General features: G+C 34.6%; 3 protein-coding genes across 11 annotated transcripts; all 3 read left to right on the top strand.

The window, feature by feature from the left end:
• The first annotated feature begins 4290 nt into the window (after positions 1 to 4290).
• Positions 4291 to 6558, top strand: LOC125186557 (polygalacturonase-like). The gene is made up of 4 exons (XM_048082940.1): positions 4291 to 4737; positions 5378 to 5667; positions 5749 to 5977; positions 6331 to 6558. The coding sequence occupies exons 1-4, from the start codon at positions 4291 to 4293 to the stop codon at positions 6556 to 6558; spliced, it is 1194 nt and encodes a 397-aa protein (XP_047938897.1).
• A 2788-nt stretch (positions 6559 to 9346) lies between these two features.
• On the top strand, positions 9347 to 12576 carry LOC125191276 (putative TrmH family tRNA/rRNA methyltransferase). Of its 8 annotated transcripts, none has more exons than XR_007171189.1 (6): positions 9347 to 9701; positions 10057 to 10158; positions 10388 to 10514; positions 10974 to 11212; positions 11293 to 11400; positions 12079 to 12576. XR_007171189.1 is itself a non-coding variant. In XM_048089071.1 (5 exons), exons 1-4 carry the CDS (start codon positions 9468 to 9470, stop codon positions 11186 to 11188), a joined length of 678 nt encoding a protein of 225 aa, XP_047945028.1. In that variant the 5' UTR covers positions 9347 to 9467; the 3' UTR covers positions 11189 to 11212; positions 12079 to 12576. The 8 variants fall into 8 exon arrangements, 4 of the variants coding, with proteins under 4 accessions (XP_047945028.1, XP_047944959.1, XP_047944930.1 ...); XR_007171187.1 differs by having other exon boundaries at positions 12082 to 12576; XM_048089071.1 differs by lacking the exon at positions 11293 to 11400.
• A 2199-nt stretch (positions 12577 to 14775) lies between these two features.
• LOC125202589 (U1 small nuclear ribonucleoprotein C-like) lies at positions 14776 to 18835 on the top strand. 2 transcript variants are annotated; one of them, XR_007173127.1, is made up of 7 exons: positions 14776 to 14931; positions 15022 to 15064; positions 15700 to 15741; positions 16630 to 16885; positions 17177 to 17446; positions 17628 to 17698; positions 17797 to 18835. XR_007173127.1 is itself a non-coding variant. In XM_048101022.1 (6 exons), the coding sequence occupies exons 1-5, from the start codon at positions 14924 to 14926 to the stop codon at positions 17428 to 17430; spliced, it is 603 nt and encodes a 200-aa protein (XP_047956979.1). In that variant the 5' UTR covers positions 14777 to 14923; the 3' UTR covers positions 17431 to 17446; positions 17797 to 18835. The 2 variants fall into 2 exon arrangements, 1 of the variants encoding a protein (XP_047956979.1); XM_048101022.1 differs by lacking the exon at positions 17628 to 17698 and having other exon boundaries at positions 14777 to 14931.
• The last annotated feature ends 3214 nt before the right edge of the window (positions 18836 to 22049 follow it).

The raw sequence follows: 22049 nt of genomic DNA on the forward strand, positions 1-22049 counted from the left end.
TTACTCGTATATCGTACATTCGTACTCCTTATTTACACCTTATACCACTACGGCCCACTATTAAATACTCCTTTGTAATATTATGGGTCCCCTACTATCCACTAACACTATTTTAACTACCATTCTATTTATCTCTCTTACTTTTTCAATTATTCATTAATTTTCTTGTCGTCCCAAATGTCCTTATTTTTTTGGGACGGAATTAATAATATAATAATGGAATTTTTCCGTACAAACGTTTATTTCATTGTATTAATGTGGCAGATAAAATCGTTTTTGATTTATGAAATTCTAAATTTTGCAGTTATGTCACTGTAGCTGAAAAGTTATTTGCATTAATTAAAATCATTTTTTACTAACAGAATTATAAATTTTGCAGTTATTAAGCAATGAAAGATCAAAGAAATATAAATACCAATTCAATCCATCAAAGTTTAATTTGCCTGATCTGATGAAGCTGTCTACAACGAGAAGAGGGTTTCCGTTCAGGCGTCGTGCTGATTTAATTGTAATGCTATTTAAACTATTCTATCAGATACATTTGTTAGTTTTTATTCAATTTTTATAGTATGGAATCCCTTCTGTTCAAAGTTGGTTGCTGAAATATCGGTGGAGTCGACAATACTTGGATTGTGAATGTATATATTAATAATACTATTTGAGTAGAATTCTTATCATACAATGACGGATCCAGAAAATATTTATGGAGGGGTCGAACAAATTCACAAAAAATGTTCCCAAGATAAACGAGTCATATTTCTTTTTGAGATGTCCCATAAGTGAGTCATTTCCCTTTTTTAGCAAAAAATTCTCTCTTTTACTTTAATCTCTCTTCACTCATCTATTTTTCCCTGTCTCATACTTTACTCTCTCCATTTCAACTATTTAAATATCAATTCCTTAAATCTTGTGCCCAAAAAAAGTCCTTCGCTTAAAAACGTAGTACTAGTATATTTCTGTTTAATGATTTTCAATTATGCGCTATTGTGGATATTCATATACTCTTGTAATAACTATTCACAAATCTGTCACTATAAAGAGAATTTTTTTTCTCAATGTATGTCCAAATGTCTGTTCACAATTCATAAATATAAAAACTAAAAATCACGGTTCAAAAACACAGTAAGCAATCAATTAATCAAAGGAACCCATAATACACAATCCATAAAGACAATAAAAATCAATAAATTAAAAAAATTAACAATTTACTAACTAAACAACAATTCACCTTAATATCATAAACCATCAAATAATAGATTCAAATATCCTAACTTGTTTCAAGTTAAAAATATAATTAAAAAAGAAGAGTGCAAAGCAAGTGTCAAACAGTACAAATTCTAATCGTTATGCAAATAGTACAGAGAACTAAGTTAGTTTGATTTCATATTAATTTCTTGCCTTGTGCATTAGATAAGCACAAGATGAGAAGAAAAATCTTTAAAAAGGATGAAAATTGTATGTAAAAAAGGGGGAAATGGAAGTTCAGTCTTCAAGAAGAAACTGAGAAAAGGAAGATATCTCATATGTGCCATTAGTATCTCTACTATGTGAGATTAATGAGTTGTTGATTTGTTGGGATATTACTACAAGATTACAAATTTATTTGAGTTTTTGGACTTTGCAACTTCAGTTCCATAGCTAGTTGCAGTTGTCTTCCCGGTAGACGAACGGAGTTGGAATCGTGCAGGGGTGCAGGGCGACACTACGCGTGGGGTCGACGACAGCTCGGAACTCTGAATACAGTAGAATATTTCAGTATTCGTGGACCGACGGTGGGGTCGGCCGACCCCGCGCGACCCCACCTCGGTCCGTCATTGTTATCATATAATGTAGTAGTATTTGTCAAAACCTTGTAGCAAAAAAGGTGATGCGGTCACCCCAGCCGCCCCCACACCCCGGCCCGACAGTTTGTGAGGGGGTTCAATCAGGGTACACAGCGGTCCGTTAGAGAGGAGGCCTTCAACCACTGTCCTGACAGGAGCCCATCTCTCAAGGCCTCACACTTGTGCCTGAGAGATAGAGTAGTGGGATTCGAACCCAGCTCCTTAAAGCAATATCTGCTCCCCCGAAACTAACTGCGCCAAGCCCCTGCAGGCAGTATTTGTCAAAACCTGCCACAAGGGAAAGAAGAAAATAACAAATGAGATTAGGACAATAGCAACAGAAATAATTCAACAAGCAATACTTTAAAGAAAAAAAAAATGAGTGATATGTTTTAACAGACAATGTCCTATTTAATCATAAGTTACAGAAATCTAGGCACAATCTAAATTCTCACATCAAGTTCTAAAAATGCATCAATATATGACTCATTTACACAATTTTAATATAAAAATTCTTATCAATTTATCGCAAGATTAATATTACAGGTAATCCATCCATGTCATGGTGACTTCAATTTTACATAGATTCTCGGAGATGTCTTCATCAACCTTCCCCTCCTCACCGTCGATCTTTCTGCCAACGCCAGTGAGAATTACTAAAACAATAACCTATTAATACTGGAGACACAATTGATTCTTCAAGATATTACTATTCTTTGTAAATATTTTGACATTTTTTAAAGAGAATGTAAATTTATGTATCAGTGGTAAACAATCTTTGATTGTTTGACATCTATGTGTTATATTAATGTAAAAAAGCAAATCCCGTGTGAATTTTAGTAAAGATTTTTTAAATTAGTTTTAAAAAAATCTGGTATAATTCATCCACATCAATAATTTGAAACATCGTGTGTGTCAAATCAACCATATATTACAAATAAGAAAATAAAAAATAGCTCTTCATGACAAAATTGAGAATGATGTTAAAATCCATAGTTTTTAATGCTGATTTTTATAATTGTAGGACGGACCAGATTTGACCACAATTCATGATTTTCACAATAATTTTCCATATGAATAATTATTGTAATGGGCCCTTTTGGGGACTTGTACACCTGGGCCACACATAATTTCAGTTACTGATATTAATGCCCTAAATATCGTATTATATACTCCCTTGTCCTACAAAAGATGTCACACTTTCCTTTTTAGTTTGTCCCACAAAAGATGTCACATTTTCCTTTTTGGAAAGAGTTCTCTCTCACATGAATATAAAAATTATATTTTCTCTCTCCATTTAACACACAAAACAAAACCTCCTAAAATCTCGTGTCATCCCACAAGTGTGACATCTTTTGCGGAACGGAGGGAGTACTATATAGGGAATGGTTCCAATGTAAACTTTTAAAGTAAAAATTTTAAAACTGAAAATTATATCAGTTATTTGATGCATTAATTAATATTAGTTTTTTTATAATACCAAATGAATATTAATGTATTTGCAAAAAGTTTCTATCAAGCACATAAATAATTATCACTACTTTATGTATATTAAATACGTAGCACATTATTAACACGCAGGTGAGAGACTATGCAATCGAACTTAGGAATTTAGGATTATAAATCTCGAACTATCACCTATTATCAGGCTTAAATTTATAAAATCGTATATATTTGATTTTTTGGTAAGGTATATATTAACTCCATTGAAATAAGAATCTGGCTTGAATTTGGATTTAGTATTTTAAATTTACTCCAAGACTCTCCATCCGTCGTAAATTTGAAGTATCATTCCCCATTTTACACCGACCTTGAAAATAGTAATTAACCAAGTACATTTAAAAAGGAAATGTCAAACTTTTTTTGACATATATATTCCCTTACTTATTCTTTAGGAATGAAATGTATGATTTTCCACTTTAAATATACTCCAAGACTCTCCATCCGTCGTAAATTTGTAGATATCATTTCCCATTTTACACCGACCTTGAAAATAGTAATTAATCGAGTACATTTAAAAAGGAAATGTCAAACTTTTTTGACGTATGTATTCTCTATTCTTTAGGAATGAAATATATAATTTTCTTAACTAACAATATCCTAGTAAACTTGATAACTAAACGAAAATTAAAGTGTTTGTTAGTAATTAATTTCGGACGCAATATTTTGGCAAATATAGTCTTTGCTGTATAACATCGAAAGTTGACTCTTTCATGAAATGGAGTAATTACGATATAATATCATTGCACTATTAGAATTGATTTGGTTTCCCTTACTTCTAAAGTTATCACTATATACTTCGTTTATATGGTGTAGAATCAAGGTACAATTTTAACTTATTTATAACTTTTTAAAACTATAATGAAATGAATTTATAACATTTTCTTAGAACTCCAAATCCTATAAATAGCAGCTACTGAATCAATTCAAATCACAAACGAAAAACACAATACACCAAAATAAAAAAATGGCCATTTCAAGAATGTTCCTAATTCTCATTCTCACATTGTTACACTACTTTTCAACATCAATTCTAGCAGCAAACCCTACCTACAATGTGCTTTCCTACGGTGCAAAAGCCGACGGAAAATCTGATTGCGCCAAGGCCTTTGAAGCAGCCTGGGGCGCTGCCTGTGACATTTCGTCTCCGGCCACCATATCTGTGCCGCGGGGAAGGTACATTTTGGGAAATGCGTATTTCAAAGGCAATGAGTGCAAAAATAATGCCATAACCATACAGATTGATGGGACTCTTTCTGCCCCATTCGATTACAATGTCATTGCTAATAGTAACCACTGGTTGACCTTCAAAAAGGTCACCGGAGTTTCTATCCGCGGTGGAACCCTAGATGGTCTTGGCGCCAATTTGTGGGCCTGCAAGGATTCCGGCAAGAAGTGTCCAGAAGGAGCAACGGTAACACTGATTTATCATTTTCTTACTAGTCTTCTTTTATTATGCGTTCTCATTGTTGTGTTGGCGAACACATATGGAAATTCTCAAGAAGCTTAAACCTTACCAAGCATATTTTTTTTCAAAAAACTTTATTCAGTTTTTCATATTTTATGTAAATTATTTTGCAAAAACCATATTTTCCAATCATAGCCCTACCAATCTTTTTAACATATTTCTGAATAAATTTTGGACGCTACTAAAAATAAATTTTCGAACAAAATCTAAAATTTTTAAATATAATTTTGAATTTAACTTCAAAAACAGAGTTTATCCTAATCTTCTTTCTTGTGTCTTCCCATGTCTATTTGGCCTTCATGTACTTTACTACATGAAGTGCTTGAGAGGCTTGAAACCCTACCAAGTTACTCTTATATTAAAAAAGAGTTATATAGTTTTCAAATTTATGCTAATTTTATATAGATTATTGTAAAAGTATCTATTAACTATATAAATATTTAAAACGATATTTTGCTGAAAAATATAGACCTACCATATTATTTTTTGGAATAAAATTTAGAAAACATAGGCCATACCCGTTCGTCACTATTATGTGTTCTTTCGACTTATATATACCTTCTATATGATTTTCTTTCATGACTAGTCGATGGCGTTTCTCAATTCGAACAAAATAAGCATCAACGGATTAACCTCCATTAACAGCCAAAAGTTCCACATCATTTTCGATGGATGCAACGACGCAAAACTCCAAAACATCAAAATCTCTGCGCTTGATGAAAGCCCCAACACCGACGGAATTCACATTGCACGGTCGTCGTTGGTTAGCGTCACCAACTCACGCATTGCCACCGGCGACGACTGCATCTCTATGAGTCCCGGAACCTCCAACGTGTTTGTCCAAAATGTTGTCTGTGGCCCGGGCCACGGCATAAGGTACTACCATTGCTATAATTCATTTTTCAAGTTGTTAATATTTTATGAAAATCGTGAAACATCAAATTTTGTTTTATGCAGCATTGGAAGTCTAGGTTGGGAATTGAATGAAGCAGGGGTGGAAAATGTGACGGTGAAATCATGTGTTTTTAGTGGAACACAAAATGGTGTGAGAATAAAGACGTGGGCAAGACCTAGCAATGGATTTGTCAAAAATATTTATTATGAAGATCTCACCATGGTTAATGCTAAAAACCCTATTGTCATTGACCAGAATTACTGCCCCAACGATCAAGATTGTCCCGATCAGGTATATATATTTTGTTGATTAGGGCTTTGTCAAGCCTATTTTCTTATACGTTGAATAATTATTTACATATTAAAAAAATTTCTTCCTTTCTGTACCTAATTTCTTGCAACCTATGACAATTAGTAAAGGCTAGATGATTTCGAACGATTTCAACTAGGTAAACAATAGATACAGTGGAAAAAAATTTGTGGTGTAGAAGCTTAATCGAATAGGAATGTACATATTAATTAATAATATTATATTTATTGTAGTATAAAAAGATCATATGTACCAATATCATACTTATTTGGTAGTTTTGTTTGTTTCCTTCTATAATTTCAGCATCTCCTAACCCTCATAACCTTTCACTGCAGTCGTCGGGTGTGAAGATTAGCGGCGTGACATATAAAAACATACATGGAACATCGGCGACAGAAGTTGGAGTAAACTTGGAGTGCAGTAAAACGGAGCCTTGCACTGAAATTACGTTAGATGACGTAGTGCTAAAACACAAGAAGGAAGCAGCTAATGTTGTCTGTGAAAACGCCGTTCAGAATATGGACGGAGCAGTCAATGTATTGAAATGCCTACCTAAGAAGTAGGTAGTGTCCTAGTAGTATTTTGAGAGATTAGCTTAGAACTATTACTTATCATATCAGTTCTTCTTCAAGCGTTTATGCATTTTTTTCAATACATTTTTGACAAGTTCCCACACCAATTTAATTTTCCCAAAAAAAGAAGCATTATAGCTAGAAACTATATCAAATATTTGGCAATCACGTATACACATAGAATATTATGCATATTTATATCGTGAATATTAACAATTAATCATTTGTGCTCCCCATTCAAAATATGATGGAATTGCTTTTCTTTTTTCTTAATATATATACTACTATAATATAGATAAATTTCTTAATATATAATCTACATAAACAAAAAAAATATAATCAGTGTAAAAATGCATGCAAGTATTAATTACTTGAATTATATACTCCATATTAAAATATAAGGCAATTCATTGTGAATAGTATTATTTATAGGACATTGGATCTTGGAAATTATTATATCTTACATAATTACATGAATTACATAATTACATAAATTAAGGCTCATAAATTTGATGGAACTGCTTTATATTTTAATATAACATATAGCAATTCATGTAATTAATGACGTGGAAGATAAAATAAAACAAGAACTAAACTATATAATTCACGTACAGTAAAAGATGAAAGCAACAAAGTTTAAATTATGATACTGAATACTTTTTATTTCTCATTTTTCACATATATGTGTACTAGAGTATATAATGAGAAAAAGAAAGCACTCTCACTGATCAAACTAATGGCACAATATATATGAATACTTTTTTAGGCGTCCAAAGGTTATTATATCAAATATGTTGTTATATTATAGGAATATATATGTGTGTGCATAGTTATATTATAGGAGGTCAAAAATTTAGGGTAGTTTCCATATTTCAGAAGATACCTTTTCCATAAAAAGTGAAAGCTTTTGTAAATAAGATACTTTGTAATTTCATATATATCAAATAATCATAAGCGAACACAGCATATCATCGTGCTAACATAGATTCCTAGACAAGTGAATTTTTGCTAAAAAATAAATGAATAAAAAGATTATACTCGGTGGATAATATATTTCAATGTTTTAATTAGTTGATTTGGTCATTTGGTGTGTCTTTTAACATTTTCTTCATTTTCAGTAATTCTTAAACACAAACGATGAAACGATTAGTTTGTTATTAAGTTGATGGAGTAGCCTAAAGAGTCTATGAATTCAAATAAATATTGATTGTAATATTTTATAGCATTAATTTTTTTTGTTGAAGTCTATAGAATCATGAGGTGATCAGGACGTTAGAGGTGTGAAGTGATGGAGCTGACATGGCAGGAGTGAGCTCGAGTTGTTAAGAGTTTAGTTGATCAGTTGGTTTTAGCCATGAGATGTATATATATTGTATCTCTCATTCATTCGAAGATTAATAAAAGTTGTATCTTCTTTTTTCTCCTTTTTCATCTTTGGATCATGATGATCCAATTTCTTTATCTTCTACAACCTTGGGTTGAACAAAAGTTATTTATGATTTCAATTATCATGTCTATCATTTTTTTTCTTATTTAACTAATTTCACTCACTTAATATTATTAGTTATACGTCACATATATTTATATTATCGATAATATAAATTCAATTATTTGTATATGTTTTCTATCAAAATTCAAGATTGTTATCGTCAATATATTATTATCAATTAGATATTATTAAATTATATTGAAAGACTTATATTTTTTATTTTTCATCTTTCATTTGTTTTTACTCATAAATGATAATTGTATAATATTATTATTTATTAAAATTATTATTTTTAATTGAACTAGTATATATTTAAATTATTTTTTGCTGTATATTTTTTTTAATTCATATTAAAATATAATTTTTTTTCTGTATATTATTTTAATTCATATTAAAATATAAATTATTTGTGAAGTATAACTAATGATTTTAAGAGAGATGAATAAGAAAGGAAATAGTGAAAAAATAAAGAAAAGAGAGAAATCATAACTAAATTGGATGAGTGTGAGAAATGAGAGATACTCCATAACTTATAAATTAATTAAAAAAGAGAGAAACAAAATTTTTCGATGGAGGGACACCTAAAGTGGGACACCCAAAAATAATAAACCGGGATAGAAGGGAGTAAAATTTTATTTAAGTACCTTGAATGTAATTTATTTTCACAAAATATTTAAGTACCTTGAATGTAATTTATTTTCACAAATACCTCGTATATGCATTCTATATTGTTTCAGATAACCTTTTTATAATTTATTCTATAATAAAATAGGAGTGACATTGAGTCAGTGGACTGAAATATCTATTATGAATTGAATACTTAAACAATGCGAATACTTGCACAATGCGAAAAAATCGTTAAATGAAAGGGATATTGACATTTAATATCATGGAACTTTCAAAAAGTTGAGTTTTTTATATAAACTTTGAAATTGACAAATAATATCACGAACTTTATCCTGGTATGTTATTTCACACCAGTGAAAAAAATTCCAGCTATATCAATAGATTGAAGAACAAATTCAGAGGATGTGCTTCAAGAAAAACTATTTTCAACAATTAAAAATCTTGAAATTCTCGAAGTTGTTGTCGAGAAATTATGAAAAAAATCCGTATCATGATATTATTTGCCAAAAATCAAACTCGGGATAAAATTTGTGGTATTATTTGCTAATTTTAAAATTCTTTAAAAAAAACACTCAACTTTTTAAAAGTTTCTTAATATTATATCAATATAGTATACTTGAATAAAAATAGACTGACGCAGTCACGCAATCTTTATTTTTGGGTCATTGGGCATTTATAATTGAAACTAGCAAACGACGTCGCATGTGGTGAGTCGAGTCACTCCCCTAAAACCCTTAACATCCACCGCGCCGCTGCCGCCAAATCGCCGGTGGTACGAATCCACATGGAGAAGGAGGGTGAGAAGAAGAGTGAGGTATACGAGAGCTACGTGGTTGTTCACAATATAGCGAAGCGGCACAACGTCGGGACGCTCGCCCGCAGCGCTACCGCTTTCGGGGTGGCGGAGATGATTTTGGTCGGCCGCCGCGACTTCAACGCCTTCGGCAGCCACGGCTCCACCTCGCACATGCGTTTCCGACATTTTCACACCCTCTCTCTTGCCCGTACCTATCTCAAGGTCGCATCTCTATATACTGTGTTCCAATCATTTTCACGTATTTGATTCAATTGTGGATGTAAATGAAGCTTAATTCGCTTCTCAATAGCTAAGATTTCACAAATTTGATTCGATTTGGATTCACATATTGAAACTGTCTGTGTCTTTGTGTGATGAAGATGTGCATTTGATATGATCTACACTTCATTGGGAGAAAACAAGTTGATTCCATTGATCTTTGTTGATATGATGCAATCTTCATATTTTCATCTTTGTTGATATGATGCAATCTTCATATTTTGATCTTTCTTTAGTGAATTGTGCAATGAGAAGTTCAATTACTGCTTCTGATATGGATTTGTTGTGATTTGATCAGGAGAGGGACTGTGACATATGTGGAGTGGAGATCACAGATAACGCCGTGCCAGTTAACGCCCATCCTTTCAGGAAGAGCACTGCTTTTCTCGTGGGCAACGAGGTTGGATGCTATTCCACTTCTTACAAGAAATCTCAATTCTTAACCCTAAAATCAGTGCCTAACTGCACGTAGAGCTTCGTTTAAACTGGTTGTAGTATGTTTAGTACACACAACATTATCATTTCAGATTTTGCTCATAAGAACTTGCCCTTGCTTTCATTCAGTTTTTTCTTTTTGTTGAGGTTGAATTATATTATATAACACGATGCCAAATGCGGGTATTCTGTAGGGAACAGGGCTTTCTCCAAAGGAGTGTGAGATGTGCGACTTCTTCGTTTACATTCCACAATATGGTGGTGGCACTGCTTCTCTAAATGTAACTGTAGCTGCTTCCATTGTCCTACAACATTTTGCAGGTATACTTATTAGTCCCGTCGATTATATCTCAGTCGATGTTTTATGCTTCCACATAGGACTTTTTATCAGCTCATACAATGGTAAACACTTGCAATTGAATGCATATCCATGGATCATTATATATGTGGGGTAAAAGTGTTTATCTCATTGGAAAATATATTACTCGATAATCCATATGTGTTGGCCTTCTCAAATTATAATAGGTTCAAGCTTACTTCCCTATAAAAGTTTATCTAGACGTTGTTTTTTGGTACTCCCTCTGTCCCAAGGAAGATGACCACCCCTTCCTTTGGCGGGGTGGGAAGTTATGTAACTTTATTTTGTGTGTGAATTGAAGAGAGTAAAGTAAGAGAAGGGGAATAAAGGAAAGTGGGTCATCTTCAATGGGACGGAGGGAGTACTATATCTTCAATGTCCTACACCATACATGTACTGACCTTCAAGAATTTTTTTTCCAGTTTGGGCAGGATTCTCTGAAAGAACTCGTGAAGGGAACAAGTTTATTGTTGCCGATAAACCTGCTTTGACAGGAAGGAAATTCTGTGCAGAAACAGCAGAATCCATAGCAGAGGAACGGAAACTGAAGAAGGAAAGCGCTGCAAATGGCTTCTTTTCTGAGAGTGGGAGCAATGAAAATCCTTCCAACCTTTTGGATTCGTTGTTTGACTCATAACGAAAGGGACTTCCCAGTTTTAAGGTCCTTTCGACATCTACCTGCTCTAGATTGCACTCTTTTTCATAAAAGAGGTTGAATCTGACTTGGTATGCAATTCACAGACACCAGAAGCCGTTGAAAGAATGAATACATTTATATGTATCTGATATTAGTAAAAGTTCAAGGTGTAAGAGGTGAAGATCAAGAAATTTGATCAGTTTTCCCTAACAGTAAGACTTGTGTAGCAAATTATTCATGTGTTTGTATTATGCTACTATACACAGGATTTATAGAAAATATCTGGAAATTTTCATTTCTGCAATCTGAACTGAAAATGGTTGATGCAGCAATTATTTGTTAAGTATGATTGATTTTTTATGCTTATTATTTGATATGTTACTATTAATTTTCTGATTTTTTTTTTTTTGCATTGATGTTTGTTTTATTGTTAGTTATTGACTTATTTATTTCCTGATGTCATCATTTTAATATTTGTCCTAAATTTAAAAAAAAATTAGTAAGCCACAAACCAAGTCAGATCATATGCTCATTGTGTTCAAAAAATAAATTCAATTGCAAGAATACAATATTTCTGTTCCACGAAATTAACATCAGAATTTGATGGTAAAAATATATTCTGAATTTGAAGGAAATTGTCACAACTCACAAGTGTTATCCAACTCCATTTTCTTCATCTGTTCCCGCTTTTCTGGACAAGAAATTCCTAATGCTTGAATGATATAATTTGTGACTAGTTAACAACACAGAAGTTTATTTCCACATTAATATTATCCTACTGTTTTTTAATGTTTCTAGTAGTAGTATCTTGATAGACCGATTCTATTGCTTCCGTTTTGGTTAGTTATTGCTCAATATTGCAAAGTAAAAGATGCATTTTTGTTGCTTAGCAGGGCGAACAGATTCAGAAAGGGCAAGAAAGAAGAACATAGGAATGAAGGATGAATTGGACGAAAAAGTTGGCAAAGTGTCTGCTGGCTACCCGAGTGCTGCAGTTGAGATAGACTCCTGCCCTTGGGATCCAAAGGAGGCAAATATGTCATGTTATATCTTGAAAAATTCCCCTAAGAAAGCCAAGCCGAAATTATAAAAGAAGCCGTATAGACAGTGAGGGGGTTGGCCATTCTCTTACCAGCACCATCGTTCCAGCGATTTCACCCGGAACTTGTTCCAGCTTTATTTCCCCAGCCCTACTAGGAGTAAAATAATCCATCAAGGTTTAACCATCGTTCCACCCATCACATTTTGTATCACACCGTGGTGTTCCTTAAACAATTTATATATATTAGCGTTTAGGATGCTATGTTTAAGTCCTAACTTTGTTAAGCAACTCTTGCTGCACTCTGTGCGTAGTTAATTTGTTGTGGTAATATCTTGTTTTGCTACTATACTTCGTATTTAGTGGATCTCGTGCTTTAACTTGCATGTCTAGTTAGCATGTTAGTTAGAAGATTAGATATTACTAACTTGTTATTCTCGCATCTCAAGTAGTTGAATCTTCATTCATAGTCACTAGCATAGTTGGAATAGTTCAGTAAGTAGGGTTGAGTTCATCCAGTAATATTAATTTCTCCATAAGCACATTGAATGTGTTGGTAGAGAAGAAGTTGATGCATGATTGTTACGATTAATCTAAATCGGCTCGAATGGAGCATGTAACATGTTAATTGGTAGAATAAGTTAGCCAATATCATTTATTTGCTTGAGTTTGTCAAGTTACCTTTCATCTTTCTTCCTTTTTTTTTTTTTTACCTTTTCTGAAATAAAACTCTGTTTGGCACGATGTGAATTTATTAAAGACAATTGATCATTTCAACATGAGAATGAAGAATGATAATAGGTGAAAACTTGTGTGTAGCCTCATTCGAGCCCCATTTTAACTCACAACTCAATTTTATTATCACCATTTAAAAACTACTCCCTCCGTCAAACAATAAGCGTCACACTTTGTCATTTTGGTCCGTCCAACAATAAGAGCCATACTTCATTTTTACCATAAATGGTAAATAAAACCCACATTCCACTAACTCACTTCACTCACATTTTATTTTAAAACTAATACTCCCTCCGTTCCATAATAGATGTCACACTTTTCTTTTTAGTTTGTTCCAAAAAAAATGTCACATTTCCTCTTTTGAAAAAAGTTCTCTCTCACATCAATTATAAAAATATATTTTCTCTCACTACTTAACACACAAAATAACATCTCTTAAAATCCCGTGTCATCTCTCAAGTGTGACATCTACTATGAGACAGAGGGAGTAAAAGAGAGTAAATGTGAAAATGAGTATATTCTGTTATAAGAGCATCCGCAATGGTACATAGGCCAGCAATAGGCCAGCAATAGGCTAGCCATTCTCTCCCCTGCCACGTCAGCAACACTAAAAAATCCACCGCCAAATCGATTTAGGCCAGCCGTAATAAAAATAATTCAAAATATACTACATTTACGGAATTAAAATCACGATTAAATTACCGAATTAAATTTACGAGACATATACGGGAAAATTCATTAATTTTATTTTTTTAAAAAAGTACATTAACTAAAAATAAAAAAAATTGCATAATAAAAAAAAATCCGGGCTTCCACACACGAGCCACCGCCCCACTCTACTCCTCACTAATTTATTAAAAAAATACATAAAAAAATGTTAGTATGCCTTGAATCCGTTATAGTTTGCCGCTAGCCGACGGTATGATATGTTTTTGTTTTAGGTCTTAATTTTGTATTGGGCTAGTTGTTGTTGTCCATAGCTAGATGTTGCTCTTGTACAGAAATTTAGAGATAGAGAAAATCGCGTTTATATAGTTTTTCAAAAATAAAAAAAAAGAATTAAAAAAAATTAAAAAAAAGAATTAAAAAAAGAATTTAAAAAAAAATTAAAAAATAGCGCTAGCCGATCGGGCCGCCACAATGGCGGCTAGCCGATCGGCCAGCGCTTCGGCCAACGACGAAGCGATCGGCGATCGGCCGCCCACGCCGATCCGCCGCCGATTTCGTCCTCGCCGATTGCAATGGTTCGGCTAGCCGATCGGCTAGCGCGACGAATCGGCTAGCCGGTCGCTAGCCGACCATTGCGGATGCTCTAAAGGGATATTGCCTCTAATATAATATAACTTTCAAAAAGTTGGATTTTTCCCACGAAATTTTAATATAGCAAATAATATCATAAACTGATCCGAGCTTGTTATTTTTCACAAAACGAAAAAATTTCGGCTATATTAATAGATTAAAGAACAATTTTGGATGGTATCTTCAATAGAAACTAACTTCAAAGATTGAAGAACTTAAGCTCTCAAAGTTTCGAGAAATTAGAAAAAAAAATCTGTATCATAATATTAATTGCCATAATTTTTTCACCAGTAAAAAATAACAAACTCGGATAAAATTCATCATATTATTATCAAGTTTAAAGTTCGTGATAAAAAACTTTTTAAATAAATTTCATGACACCAGAGACCAATATCTCTATTATAAAATACCGGTGGCAATAAAAAAGCTGATAAATTTCTGACGTTATTAAGACGAAGATTTTTAATGGGCCCAATAACGTTTCTCCATAAAATGGGTTTGATTATCCGAACCCGTGACGCGGGTTGAGCCCGACCCGTCAGTTTGTCAAAGCTTTACTATGAACCCTATAATTTCCCCCCAAATCCACTGGATTAACAATTGGATTTTATTTCGTTCACCGATTTTAATTTTTTTCAGATATATCAGAAATTCTCTCACTAATGCCGCGGTATTAGTCTTCTTCTACGTGATTCACTATGTAGATTATTCGGAGTATTGTTTATCGGGTGCTGAATAATCTTTCTTGTTTTTGTTGTAGGTACTACTGTGATTATTGTGACACTTACTTGACTCATGATTCTGTAAGTATATTCTGAAATCTTATGTTTTTCTGCGTGTTCTGCTTTGATGTTAGCTCAATTAATGATATATCAATTATAATTTGGCGATTGAAGAAAGGATTCGACAATATCAGTATCAGATTTTTAGCTCCGGAGTGCATTTTCTAAATCATCAATGTGTGGATCAACTGCATTGCAAAATCGATCATGATAGATATTCTAACTCGAATCTAAATGGTTATACATGTTTCTGGAATTGCAGATAATCTGATGATAGTTATGCAAGTTCTTCATTGGCTTGATGTTGAATTTCTTCTAATAATTTTTGAATGCTTGGACTAGCTGGTTCTGTGTGATGCTTTTTCTTTTATAATGACTAGGTTTCCTTTTCACGTCTGCTTTTCAGCCCGGTATGTGTTTTCTAAATAATCAATGTGTTGATCAACTGCATTGCAAAATCGATCTCTTCTTCGACTTGAATCTAATTAGTTATACATGTTTCTGGAATTGCAGACAATCTAATGATAGTTCTGCAAGTTCTTCATTGGCTTGATGTTGAATTTCTTCTAATAATTTTGAATGCTTGGTCTAGCTGGTTCTGTGTGGTGCTCTTTTTCTGATAATGACTAGGCTTCCTTTTTGTGTCTGTTTTATAGCCTTCTGTCAGAAAGCAGCATAATTCTGGCTACAAACATAAGGTACACCTCTTGATGATGTAGTAGAGTGTTGAATTATTTACTTTATCTTCAATTGTGCTGGCATTAGTGTTATTAAATATCTTCTGTGGCATCGTCATGACATTTATCTGTGGTGGTATTTTGTAAAAACGCCATCGCCAAGCCGATTTGTGGAAGATTTGGATGCTGGACACCATGGGCTGCCTGTGGCGCCATGGTGGTTATGGTGGTCGTTTTGTCATTTTCAGTCCATTAACCTGCAACCAACCCTGTTTACCCAAGTAACCAGACCCCTGGTACCAATTTGAATAGAGTGTTTAGTCTCCAAAACGATAAAACCTGAAACCTCATCCATGTCTCGCTCCCAAACCCTATCCCTACCGCTCAGTAACTCAGTAATTATGTATGCTATTCGCTATTCTGTTGTAAATTACATTTGTTAGTAAATAGTTTCTGCAACTTCAAAGTCGAACTCAGTATACAAAATTTCTGTAACAGTTATTTCAAACTAAAAAGAATATGATGTAGTAAAACAGTATGATGCAGATTGAAACAAAACAATACTATGATCCAGTAAAAGAATATAATGCAGTAAACCAAAATTTCTGTAACAGTATGACTTTAATGTGGACTTGTTGAGGATGACTATGTTGAGGTTGATGAGGATTGAGGATTTGAATTTAGACATAATATGTATCGATGTATGACTTCACACTTTAATTATTGTGCTAAGACTTCACTTATTAGACATATTATGCAATTGTTTATGACTATTTTAATTGTTGTTCTTGAATAATATATTTATTTATTTATCGACCGCCACAACCTTGTGGCGGGTTTTTGGTTGACCGCCATAAGCATATGCCATTAGTAACATTGGCTGGCAATTAACATTTGCGGGATGTCCAGGCAAACATAAGATCCTACTACCAAAAGTTTGAGGAACAACAAACTCAGATTTTGATTGATCAGAAGATCAAGGAGCATCTTGGGCAGACAGTAGTATATCAACAGATTGGCGCAGCTTATAACCAACATCTTGCTGCTTTTCCCGGAGCAAGGCCGCGCCTACCTGTCATGCCGCCTCCTATGTTTCCGGGACCTCCTCAGATGGTTCCTGGTATGAGGCCTCCAATGCTGCCTATACCAGTTCCTGGTGCTCCTGGTAAAGCAAATACTCACACTATTAATCTCATTGTTTCGTTGTCAATTATTATTATTTTTCCGTGCAAGATCATGATCTGGGGGAAATTCTGGTAGTATGTTTTTGGCAAGATTGTCAACAGAAGCATGGTGGCTATTCTAGATCATGAAATAATAATATCTCTCTGCCTTGCCTTGCCTTGCCTTGCAGTATCACGGGGGAATAAAAATGGGAATTTTGGATAATTTGATGAATAGGACGTGTAATAAACAAATCTGGATGCATTCAATTTAATGCAGTGATTTTTATTAGGTTATGGAAATTCTCCAATGGTCCCAATGCAGCCTCAGCCTGCTCCTTCGTTGCCTCCACAATCTAGTGGGCTTCCACCTCCACCAAGTACGAGTGCCCCATCACCAGTTCCTGGAGGAGGCCAACCCCCGAGCTCTAGTGGTGCGCCACCACCTAATGCTACTCAAATGTACAATGTGAATCCACCTGGAACTTCTGCTGCTTCTGCACCCGCTGGTGGCTATTCTTATCCACAGTACTCTCAAACCGGTTAATAGTTTACTAGCCATGGTAATGTCTTGCATGCAACTACCAGTTTCTTTTTCTCAATGTTATTAGCTTAAAGAAAGGTCTTCTGAGAAGAAAAACTCATACTAGTCAATAGATACTGGTGTTTCTTCCTGGTTTCGGAAAAAATAGGTACCTAATGTATTTTTAGGAAAACCCCTTTTACCCTACATATTTCATGCAGAGCCCCAGCCTCATGTCACAGCTTACTGGCTAGTGTTATCAACTGAATTCTATGAGTTTGTGCAGATAGTGGTAAACATTAAATTGGAGAAGATCAATTTTTATGAAATTCTATCTGTATGCTCATTTGTGTGCTCTGACAAAATCGGACATTGTTGATTTTCATGCAGGCTCTAGCGTACAGAGAATGTGCTGAGCGTAGAGGGCTGTATTTCGATTTCGAATACATATTGCATTGTTAACTGTCATTGCACACGCTTGAGCTTGACTATGAAAAGCTGCTTGTAGAAGTATGAGAGATGTGAATTGGTGAGATGGGACTTTTTGTAATTCTGTGGAGATTTTCTTTTCTTTTAGGAGAATTTTCATGGTGAAAATCCACATGCTAGTGCTGAAGTTCTAACAATTTGATTTAACGTCTCATTTGACTCAAAGTCTCTCATATGTATGAGAGAGAAAGAAAGCAAGACACTAATTTTGGGAAAATATAATTCAATTTTCTACACTTTCTCTAAAGCTTAAAGTATTCAAAAATAAAGATTAATTCAGAAACTGAATCATCTCCTACTCCTATTTATTGCCAGCAACAAGCCTACCCTACACCTTAATAAAAGCAAAATTATTTCTTAACGTGAAGAAACTTGTCTGTCTTCAGCCACATTGTTGATCTAGTCCTCTTGACATGATCAGCAAAGAGGTCATGCCTGCCAATGAAGAACAAAAACGTATAACGTGGAGAAACTATACGGGCTATCAATCTTGACTGAAATGAATTGGGACACACGTTTCATATTCTAGTCATTCAACAGCAGCTCCGAGCTGTAGACAGTGCCACCTGCAATGATCATCTCATAAGAAACTTGCTTGTTTGGTTCTAAGGTTGCAGTTATGGAGCATGGGAGGAATTACCAACCTTTCTCAAGAAAAGGAACGCATCTTCTTCACAAGCTAGAATCAACAGATCGTCTGGCAGTTGCTCGTCCTTAAATACAGATCTGCCAAGTCTCTCAACGGCTGATGAGCAATGCAACAAGAATTAGTAAGGAAAATGCGACAAATTGGAGTGCAGCTCATCTGGGATGCGGGTGGATCCCCTACTGTGATTTAAATCACAGCACAGAATGCTGTGCTTAATACGCAAGAGTTAACGAACAAAACGCAGCCTCCTTTCTCATTCCCTTATTTTAATATTTTTCATCCTTTTCTTTCTCTCTTTTCACAATATATCAATTCTTGTTTTTACACTTTAATTTACTGAAAAACATTCTAAATCGAGTCCTATAGTATCATTCATGAAATAAAATATTTATCTCAAAAGTATGTTGATAACTACATTTAACAGTTTCAGATTTTGCATAAAAAACCAGTAATTGACCGAGAGAAAAAAAAAATTAAGAATAACATATTTTTGAGCTAAATATTCATTATTTAAAATACAATAAGAATTAAAATATTAAAAAAGTGAATGTTGAGAAAGCTATTAAATCTGAAATATTAATTGTAATTCCATGCTCTTTCGCAAGGACATGCTCAAGGGTCTCACCATTCCATTATTTAATTTAAATACTTCAATTACAAACTTAAAATCCTAAAAAATAAAAATTACATAATTAAATCCTAATAAATAAAAATTACATAATTAAAATCCTAAAAAATAAAAAACACATAATTAAAATCCTACAAATTAAAAATTACATAATTGAAGGCTAAAAAATACCCCCGTGGAAGACTAGTTCTCCAACCCTATCCACAATGTTTGTTGGAGACCTCGTATCATTGCCCGATGCGCTTCAAGTTGCTCGGGAGACATGTGAGACGTTTCGGCCATATTGAGTTGAGCCAAGAGGGTCCACAATGAGTTGGTGGGGGGGTTGAGGTGGCACAAAGGGAGCGGGAGCGGCGCGACGACAGTTGGCCGTCGCCTGTTTCTTTCCTCGCGGCTGGCGTTGGGAACTGCTCGGGCCGGCGTCGGGGCTACCCAAGTTAGCTCCGGCAAGCTGGCTAGCCACCTCATCCTCGTCGGCTTCGGATAAGGATACTAACCTCAACCGTTTGCTGGAGGAGGATGATATGTCTCCATACTTTGGATGCACATGCACCTCCTGCCAAGCGTTGAGGCACTTGAATGGTTTGTAATATAGGGATTGGTAGGCCGCCAAGACGGCACCAATGATGTTGAGCTCGCTCATGCCGCTCCCCGTCGACCGCTCTTCTTGAAGGTAATACCCCTGAAACTTTTGGATTTCTTTGTTGGCTCTGAAGATGGCATTGCGCACCATACTCTCATTGCGCTCGATGGTTCCATCCGGTCGGTTTTCATTGTACCGGTGAGAGACGCGCCACCTAAACCTATCCCCCTTTGGTTCGTGCCAACCTCTGGATCTTCGGAGATTGCCAAATAGGCTTTGAATAGCTGATTCATCTCCCCCGGAGTGTACGGGGTGCGGACGTGAGTGTCACCGCCATGACTCTGAACACGAACACCACGAGGAGTAGGAGTAGGAGTATGAGGAGTTTGAGAGCCGCTGCTGCCTCGCGATCCGGGTTCGGGTGCCCACCCGTACCGCCCATCGGGGGCATCTTGGTCGTCCACCGGGTAAGGCCGGTAGCCACCCGGAATTTGAGAACATTGGGTTTGAGGAGGGGCCGAGAATTGCGTTTCCGGACTAGAGAATGGTTGTGAGCCGAACCATTCGTGGTTCCAATCGCGGGAGTCGGAGGGGTGATCGCCAGAGCCGGATATTTTTTTTTTGTAAGAATGAAAGATTGAGAATTGATGAGAGAATTTAGATGAAAATTGTGTAATGTGGTGTGAAATTTTTTGTGCGGAAATGAGGGTATTTATTGATGAAAATGTGAATTTTGGGGAAAAAATTGAAAAATAAATTAAAAGTGGTGAGAAAAACGGATATAATTTATTGGGAAGTGGAAAATATTTTTTTTTATTTAAAAATGATATTTTAAATTAAATTCAAAATTTTTAAAAAAAAATTGAAAATGCCAACGACTATGCCGTTGGCCAATCCCGTCGCACCACGACAAGAGCACACAGAGGACAGCACAAAGCCGCGCCAGCGGCACGAATGACGTCCTTCAAGGAAAGTACCGATACAGATGCTCTAACATAAAAAAGGTTGTAGCAAAAAGCAATGTGTATACACGTAAAACAAAATGCATATTATTGGGGATAGTTTCCATAATAAACGAGAATACATTTTTCTTTCCAAATTTTTTATGCTTCCAGCTGGAAATAGAGGCGTTGTATTTTTCATTTGCAAAATAATATTGGTGGGGGCGTACCACAACCTGGACTAGGGAATTTTTCTCAAAACATGCAAACCCCGCCCCCCCACCCCCCCCACCCACCAAATAATAATACTGATTAGGGGTGGAAATACGGATATCGGGTATTGGATTTACCCGTACCCGACCCGATATCCGCCGGATTTGGATACCCAATATCCAATTTTATGGGATTGAGTGTGGGATTGGGTATTGAAATATAAGATAAATCGGAGATTGGATAACCCGAATGGGTATCGGGTATTACCCGAATATCCAATTTATTATTTAAAGCATATTTTAAATTAGGTTTAGCCATTTTGTATTAAATATAATCTTATACTTTAAAATAAAAGTGATCCATTTTTTTTTTAGTTTTATACTACAAAATAAATGAAACATTAAAGATATTAGTCAATTTAGATATTTCTATATTTCTATTAATATATAAAATTTATTTATTTTTATTAATTATTAACACATGTAAAGAGTCGGGTATTTGGATACCCGATACGTCGAATATGGATACCCGGGGCAGGTATTGGAGTACCCGAAAATATATCGGGGCGGGTTTTGGATAGATATTTTGATGATTTTCGGGTTTGGATACCCGATTTTTTTGAGTTGGGTATCCACGGATACCCGTATTCCCACCCCTAATACTGATTTGTGGATATTTTGAATACCACTTCCGCACATTATATAATTAATACAAATCTTAATTACAAGATTTAATTTTAATATATCCTATATTAAGTAATAAATTAATTTTAATATATCCTATAAAGTAATAAATTAAATATTATTGACATTTTAATACATAAGAATGAATATTTTTTGATTTTATAATAAGTAGTGTAAAATTGAAGAAGTTTCTATGTTTTTCTTAAAGCTTATAAACATATAAACAATAAATTCAGAACGCCAATTAAACTAAACTCTAAATTATTTCCTTATTTCTTTTGGTTTCATGATGAATTTGAAAAATACTTACAACTAAAACTGATTTTTGGCTTATGGCCTTGTGGGAGGTCTTGAGTAAGAATCAAATTTACCTAAAACTGAATAGTAATACTACTTATTTGTTAATTATGGCAACTAGATTGCTTTTGAATATCGAATGTATTATTACGGGCCCGTG

The sequence above is a fragment of the Salvia hispanica genome, chromosome 1, assembly GCF_023119035.1.
Source record: "Salvia hispanica cultivar TCC Black 2014 chromosome 1, UniMelb_Shisp_WGS_1.0, whole genome shotgun sequence".
NCBI classification, from domain to species: domain Eukaryota; kingdom Viridiplantae; phylum Streptophyta; class Magnoliopsida; order Lamiales; family Lamiaceae; genus Salvia; species Salvia hispanica.

Coding starts and splice junctions, on each gene's coding strand:
- LOC125186557 (XM_048082940.1), top strand. CDS start 4,291: ATGGCCATTTCAAGAATGTTCCTAATTCTCATTCTCACATTGTTACAC. Junction 4,738..5,377: donor AGTGTCCAGAAGGAGCAACG/GTAACACTGATT, acceptor TTTCATGACTAG/TCGATGGCGTTTCTCAATTC. Junction 5,668..5,748: donor GGCCCGGGCCACGGCATAAG/GTACTACCATTG, acceptor TGTTTTATGCAG/CATTGGAAGTCTAGGTTGGG.
- LOC125191276 (XM_048089071.1), top strand. CDS start 9,468: ATGGAGAAGGAGGGTGAGAAGAAGAGTGAGGTATACGAGAGCTACGTG. Junction 9,702..10,056: donor TTGCCCGTACCTATCTCAAG/GTCGCATCTCTA, acceptor TGATTTGATCAG/GAGAGGGACTGTGACATATG. Junction 10,515..10,973: donor TGTCCTACAACATTTTGCAG/GTATACTTATTA, acceptor TTTTTTTTCCAG/TTTGGGCAGGATTCTCTGAA.
- LOC125202589 (XM_048101022.1), top strand. Junction 15,065..15,699: donor CTTACTTGACTCATGATTCT/GTAAGTATATTC, acceptor TCTGTTTTATAG/CCTTCTGTCAGAAAGCAGCA. Junction 15,742..16,629: donor ATTCTGGCTACAAACATAAG/GTACACCTCTTG, acceptor CGGGATGTCCAG/GCAAACATAAGATCCTACTA.